The 7,500-nt window shown below is 38.9% G+C and overlaps 1 protein-coding gene across 1 annotated transcript in view; it reads left to right on the top strand.

Annotated features, from left to right (window-relative positions):
• LOC119570395 (cyclic nucleotide-gated cation channel alpha-3-like) overlaps positions 1 to 7,500 on the top strand; it is a 19,374-nt gene that overhangs the window by 10,877 nt on the left and 997 nt on the right. The window contains exons 6-12 of the mRNA XM_037918147.1: positions 693 to 870; positions 1,839 to 1,961; positions 2,298 to 2,435; positions 3,883 to 4,026; positions 4,656 to 4,778; positions 5,525 to 5,657; positions 7,332 to 7,500. The exon at positions 7,332 to 7,500 is cut by the window's right edge and continues 6 nt beyond it. Coding sequence (XP_037774075.1) covers positions 693 to 870; positions 1,839 to 1,961; positions 2,298 to 2,435; positions 3,883 to 4,026; positions 4,656 to 4,778; positions 5,525 to 5,657; positions 7,332 to 7,500 — 1,008 coding nt within the window. The remainder of the gene's footprint in view (positions 1 to 692; positions 871 to 1,838; positions 1,962 to 2,297; positions 2,436 to 3,882; positions 4,027 to 4,655; positions 4,779 to 5,524; positions 5,658 to 7,331) is intronic.

Genomic DNA, 7,500 nt, shown 5'->3' with positions numbered 1-7,500 from the left:
GTTATTTTTAATTGTTATATTAAAGTAAAACCGTTGTTTTTAATTGTTGCATCAAAGTAAAAACGTTATTATCCTTTTGCCTGTTACACTATAAACGTGATTTCCTCTCGACACACTGAACTAAAAGGGCACATCCTACAGAAACGTTGACTTCAGAGAGACTGAGTGAAAAGAGGCGAAATGTGTGAGCTTGAATGAAGTTTTCACGGCCGTTTCCTCGGAACTGATGCTGTTACGAAACAATGGGAACCGGTGTATTTTGGCCTCGCTTCCTCTGAGTCATTTCTCCTCCCTTTCTTTTCTCTGTTTTTTTTTTCATTCCTCACTTTTCCTTGGTTCCTTTTTTTTTCTTTTCTTTATTTTCTCTTTGTCTGTCTCTTTTTCTCTATCTCTTTGTCTCTTTTTTCTCTTTGTTTGTCTCTTTTTTTCTCTATGTTTCTCTCTCTCTCTGTTCTCTCCCATGTTTATATCTATCCATCTATCTATCTATCAATATTTATTTCACATACATATATATATACATGTGTGTGTGTATGTGTGTGTGTACGCGCGTGTGTGCGTATTCATCTCCAACGTTACATTACATCTATTCCCTCTCCATCTTTCACCCTTCAATACCTCCCACTTTCCTCCAAGAATACCTACTTCAACACAATACCTTTTATTTTCTTTTTCCCCTCTTCTTCCTCCAGCTTCTACTGGTCGACGCTCACCCTGACGACCATCGGCGAGACCCCCCAGCCGGAGAAGGACATCGAGTACCTCTTTGTGGTGGTGGACTTCCTCGTGGGTGTTCTGATCTTCGCCACCATCGTCGGGAACGTCGGCTCGATGATCACGAATATGAACGCCGCCAGAGCCGATTTTCAGGTGGGTTTTACGGGTGCGTGGGGTGGGGTGGGGAAGGGAAAGGGGGAGGGGGAGGAGGAGGGGAGGTGGGGGGGAGGTTGGAGGTGAGGGGGTTGAAGGGAAGAGGGAGAGGGTGTTGGGATGGGGGATGAGGGGTTGGGGGAGAGGGAATGGGGTGTGGGGAGAGGGGATATGGGTGGGGATGGGGGTAGAAGAGGGAATGGGGTGGGGGTGTGCGGGGGGGGGTGTATGGGGAGAGGCTGTGGGGGAGGGGGAGGAGAGGGGAAGGAGTGTGAGGAGAGCATGAGGGGGGGGGGAGTCAGTACGTGGGGAGAGGAAGCAGGAGGAGCGGGTAATGGATGTGGGGGGAGGGGGGAGAGAGGGTAGTATGGGATAAGTGGGAAGGATTCCTTGGAGGGTGGGGAGTGGGCGTGTTGGGGAGGGAGAGCAGGTGGTAAGGGAAAAGTGAGCGAAAAAAAGGTGGACGAAAAAAGGTAGGGTGAAGAAAGGTGTCCGAAGGAAAGGTGGGGGAAAGATTGGTGGGGTAAGAAGAGGTAATGAGTGAGGTAGAGGGAAGAGCTGGGAGGAAAGAAAGGGTGAGATAAGTGTGGGGGGTGGAGATAGGTGAAGAGAAGGTGGGGGGAAGAAGAGGCGGCGGGGTGGGGATAAAGTGGAAATTTGGAGGGAGGGGGGAGAAGGGCTGTTTGGGTGTAAGTGTATTAAGGGTGTTTGTGTGTTTTGATCCAAACAAATGAGAGTAGGCGTTTTTTGTTTTTTTTTAACGTGTTTTATAAATAAGTGTATATGCCCGTTTGCTAGCACATACCTCTATACGTAAATATCAACGTATACTGTTATATATAATCTACGTGCTCAAATTAATAATAATGATAATCAATATTCGAATTTCCAATCAGAATGCACCGACAGACCTTTAAAAAAAATACAACACATCTGTAACAAACACCTTTCGCATTCCCTCTTCTCAGAACCGGATGGACGGCGTCAAACAATACATGGAATTCCGCAAAGTATCAAAGGACCTGGAGAACCGAGTCATAAAGTGGTTCGACTACCTGTGGAGCAACAAGCAGAGTTTAGACGAGGAGGGGGTACGCAGCTATTTTTCCCTTCGTCGGTTCTGTTGATTTCTGTTGCAAGGATGATCAGTTCTCTTGTTTTCTGTTGCAAGGATGATCAGTTCTCTTGTTTTCTGTTATAGATCGCTCATTTCTCGTTTTCTGTGCGAGGCTAATCAGTTTTCTTGTGTTCTTTTGTGAGGCCAAATACAAATGGACATTTCTTTTTTCTTTTTACTTATGCAACACCAAACTTTAAGAAAAGCTATCGCATTATTTCCAAAATGGTATAGATCTTATATACGTTATAAGGAATAGAAAAAGAAAATTATTGCTAGTTGATAATGATAATTTCCCTGAATACCGCAGGTCCTGAAGTCTCTACCAGACAAGCTTAAAGCAGAGATTGCGATCCACGTGCATCTTGACACGTTAAAGCAAGTGCGAATTTTCCAAGACTGTGAGCCGGGCTTGCTTGTCGAACTCGTTCTCAAGCTGAAACTACAGGTGAGACAAGGGAATGATTTACTTTCTTTATATAAGGATTTTTTTTTTGGGGGGAGGGGAGGGTCTCTCTTTGTTTACTTTCTGTTTCTAGTTTTTTTTTCTCTCTCTCTCTTTTTTTGCATTCTATTGAGAATGGTGAATGGTGTATCTCTCATTGAGTTAATGCTAACTTTACGTTGGGATGAGTACGCTACACAAATAGATAGACAGATAGCTAACTAGTGAGATAGATAGATAAACAGACATACATAGACGTGTAAAGAGGTGTTTGATAGGTAGCGAGATATACACATATATTCAGTCGTGAATATATGTATATATGCATATATAGATACATAGATAGACAGAACTGTAGACAGAAGGGCAGACAGGGAATCTTAGTAATATATTCAGGCTTTCAGCTGTTTTGCATTATTTGGCATTCCTTTGGATAAAGAGAAAAACGAAAACAAAAAATGAAAATATATATATATTTCCAGAGCGCACTTTGTAAAACGCAGTTGAAAGTTGTTGCAACGATATTCAAATAAGTCTAAACAGAAAACGATATGTTGGCTTTTCGATTTCTACCAAAAACGACGACTTACTGAATGTTTAACACGAGAGATTTCATGAAGACTTATCATTAAGAGAGACAGCTGAAGCTCATGTTGCATGTTTTCATTTCACTTGAATTTTGCGGTCCACATATAGATAAAACTAAATGAAAACCACAAAACGAATTACCTTAAAATAAAACGATACTTGAAGTTTCAAAAAGATACAGTTCTTTAAAGGACAAGGGAAACGATGTATTTAATCACTGAACCTTTATGAGGAATGTCATAAAAGGGACTTGCATGTATATATGTGTATGTATATGTATATATGTGTGTATATATGTATATATATATATATATATATATATATATATATATATATATATATATATATATATATATATATATATATATATATATATATATATACATATACATATATATATTATTTTATTTTATTTTCTGTCTTTCTTTCTTTCTCCTTCTTTCTATTTTTAACTGTTTTCCTCTACCAGTACAATATCATTCTTAGCCAAGCAAATATAAAATGCCATGCAAAGATACAACAATATAGCCATACCCTCACCATACCCAAATTAACCATTCCTACATCGCACCACCACAGTACTCGTACCCTCACCATACCCAAATTACATCCATCACCACAATACCCACACCATACCCAAATTAACTTCATCACCACAATACCCACACCATACTCAAATTAACCTCATCAAACCCAATACCCCCGCCATACCCAGATTAAATTCCCCATCACCACAATACCCACACCATGCCCAAAACCAACCCATCCTTCCATCGCATCACAAAACCCTCACCATACCCAAGACCAGCCATTCCTCCGTCGCTGACTTCCCCACCACCACCGACTCCCTCCCCTCCGGCAGGTCTTCAGTCCGGGTGACTTCGTTTGCCGCAAGGGAGACGTCGGGAAGGAAATGTACATCGTGAAAAGAGGAAAGCTTTCTGTGGTGGCCGACGACGGAAAGACTGTGTACGCGACTTTAGGTGCTGGCAGTGTCTTCGGGGAGGTAGGTCTTAGGAGCTGGTTTGTGTTGTGTGTGTTTGGGACGGAGGGGAGGGGGTATGGGTGTGTGTGGGGGGGGAGGGGATGGAGGGGGTAGAGTGTGTGTGTGGGAGGGAGGGGATGGAGGGGGTAGAGTGTGTGTGTGTGGGAGGGAGGGGAGGGGTGTGTGTTTGGTTGGGGGAAGGAGGTGGTATGTGTGTGTGGGGGGGGGGTTGTGTGTGTGTATGTGTTTGTTATGTGTACTATATGTATGTATGTGTGTTGCTATGAACTAACACATCTGAAAAGTAAAATCATTAGTAGTTTTTCCCTGTTTTCTCTCTAAACTTACATAACAGAGGCGTAATTCATATTAAGAAAAATAGTTTACTCCACTGTATTATAAGAAAATCCTGAATGATCATGTGTTTGTGCGTTTGTGACTGCATCGAAAGTGATATGTAATCCATATTAAAACTAATTTGCTCGTCTGTTCTCACCATCCATACGGGCATCTAAAATCACGTAAATAATGCATGAAAAATTGAATAAACCCCACCAACTTGTCCGATAAACTCTTGTTTAAAAGCCGCTAAAAAAAATGTAACTATCCACAGTTCATAGAACAAGGGCTAAATCTCAAACTCCTTCCAGGTCTCGATTCTGAACATCGTCGGGAACAAGACGGGGAACAGAAGAACAGCCAATGTCAGAAGCGTCGGTTATTCTGACCTGTTCTGCCTCTCGAAAGATGACCTATGGGACGCTCTGACGGAGGTGGGTGTATAGACTTTAGATTTAATTTCGTTTTTTATTTTCTTTTTTCATTTATCTAAGGGTTTAATGGCAGTTTATTTAAGCAGGTTTATAGAATTGGTGTTATATATATATATAAGACTTTGGTGAGTGACTTTGGTTTTAATCTTTGTTGTTGGTAGAATATTTTGGAGGCTAAGGTATTGTAGCTGAAAACATTGTTTATGAAGATTCTGTTGAATATTATTAATATAACACTGTAATAATGGAATATTCTGAATTCATATCAGACATAAAAATACTGAAGACGGGAATGATGTTTAAAGAAATATTGTAGATAAGGATATACATCAAAAAGCTGCGTATAAAGTTTGTAAATTATCAATAATATCATTGATAGAAACGTAGGAATATATTGCAGGAATTGTAGTTAACGACAGTGAAGATAACGATATTAGAGATAAAAATATATATATTGTAGGTAAGAAAAGAAAATATTCATTATTGATAAATTCGTTGTTAATTAAAAAATATACGTCAGCTAAAGATATAGATGTGCATATTATTGATGATAAAATGCCGTAGAAAAAGTATTACACAGAGCGCAAACACGCACCACACTCGCACACACACACACACACACACACACACACACACACACACACACACACACACACACACAACACACACACACACACGATACACATACAAACAGAAATACCTCTCTACGCAACTCATCCACATCACGAGACCATATCCTCCTGCAGTATCCTGACGCCAAGAAGTCCCTGATGGAGCGAGGGCGTCAGCTGCTCATGAAGGACGGGCTCCTGGACGAGGAGGCGCTGAAGGCGGCGCAGGAGCAGCAGGAGACCATGACAGACAAGATTAGCCGTTTTGGTAAGACGTCTGGGAGAAAGATTTGGGAAAATGCTAATTGTTGGTCCGAGAAAAAGAAAATGAGGTTCATAAATATAGAACTTCTGTAAGAAAGATTTGAGGGAATGTTAACGTTGGTCTGGAAAAATGCTGAGGAAAATGAGGTTGATAAATAAAGATATTAATGAATAAAGATAAATGTATATGATATGATGATGTTTAGGAAAATATTAAAGGAAATATGGGAAATAAATAAAGTCAACTATATTCCTTGAAAATTTTATCAAAAAATAATAATGATACTGATCTCTAAAAATATTAGTGATATTTAAGGGATATTTAATGGTTATTTAGAAAAATGTTACCGATATTCCCGGAGACTAAGAAAATATAAAGATATGTAAAAGTATTAGTAAGATTTTGGGATAAAGTTTGAAGAAATTATAATGATATATAAAAGTGTTCATGATATTCTTCGAAAATGTTGAAGTTGCAATGATATAAAAAAAAAAATTTAAGGCTGCTCGGGGAAATTGTTACAGAAAATATAAAATATCTATAAAAAAACAGTAATGTAATGGTAAAATGCCCTACTAAGTATAAATAAATCTAAAAACATAATTATATTTCTGGAAAAAAGTTCATGAAAAGTACTTCGTACACAGATGAATCGGCTATAAATTTAAATCATAAATGTATCTGCTCAATTACATTTAAAAAAACGCGAAATCTCTTTCGTTCAGCACATGACACTAAAATAACTGGGATATGCTCTGCTAACGGGCGCGGTGGACGGGATGAGGAAACCAGTTAATATAACACAAAGGAATATAACGCTCTTTGAGTACTGCCGAAGTTATGAATAAAGGTGAAGCTTAATGAGTGATGGTTATGCTAATGGTATCTAACGGAAATGATAAAGATTTAATGGTATAGGAAAAAGTATGATATTGGAGAAAATATAAAATATGACTTCTTTAGCGATATTCGACGATACGCTTCTGAAAATAGAACATTATATTAAGAAGTTGATTATATAAAGGTTTGTGTTACTAAATCAACCATGATATGAAAACGTTAATGATATTTGGGAATACATTAATGAAATTACATATCGAAACGACAACACCTTGGGATATTCCATTGCAAATGCGACGCTACGAAAACGCTAAATATATGAAGGACTATGTTCACAGAACTGTAACAATATGTCTTGCCTTTCGCTTATGTAGTGTAGTGTCATATCTGTAGGGATTGTAATGAATATTCAGAATATTATTTAGGATTTTGTAGGATTGTTGCGTTCCCAGCTTAGTGTCTATCATTTACCTGTTTATGTATTCATCATTATTATCATTATCGTTGTTATTGATGTTATTGTTATCACTGTTATTCTTATTATCATCGTTATTATTGTTATTATTATTGCTGCTATTATAATCATTATCATCACTATTATTGACATTACTATTAGTATCTTTCTTATACTTTTTTTTTACTATAATCATAATCATTATCATTATCAAATTTATATTTGTAGTAGTAGTAGTAGTAGTATCAATATTACCCCTTTTTGTCATCAATTTTATTACTATCATTATTACCATTATCACTATTACTATCATCATCACCATCATTGTCACCAGCATCATCCCGCTTATCCCCGTCTCTCACACACCGCTCCCACCCCCTCAGAAACCTCCATCGACACGCTGAACACCCGCCTGGCGAGACTGCTGGCCGAGTACTCCAGCGCTCAGCAGAAGCTCAAGCAGAGACTCACCAAGATCGAGCGCCGTCTGGACTTCGACTGTGACGTCACCAACCCGGCCTCTCCGCGGTTGAGTCCTTATTTCCCACTCTC

The sequence above is a fragment of the Penaeus monodon genome, chromosome 4, assembly GCF_015228065.2.
Source record: "Penaeus monodon isolate SGIC_2016 chromosome 4, NSTDA_Pmon_1, whole genome shotgun sequence".
Taxonomy (NCBI): domain Eukaryota; kingdom Metazoa; phylum Arthropoda; class Malacostraca; order Decapoda; family Penaeidae; genus Penaeus; species Penaeus monodon.
Note: the sequence above shows the minus strand (reverse complement) of the source record. Positions and strands in the feature narration are given on the sequence as shown.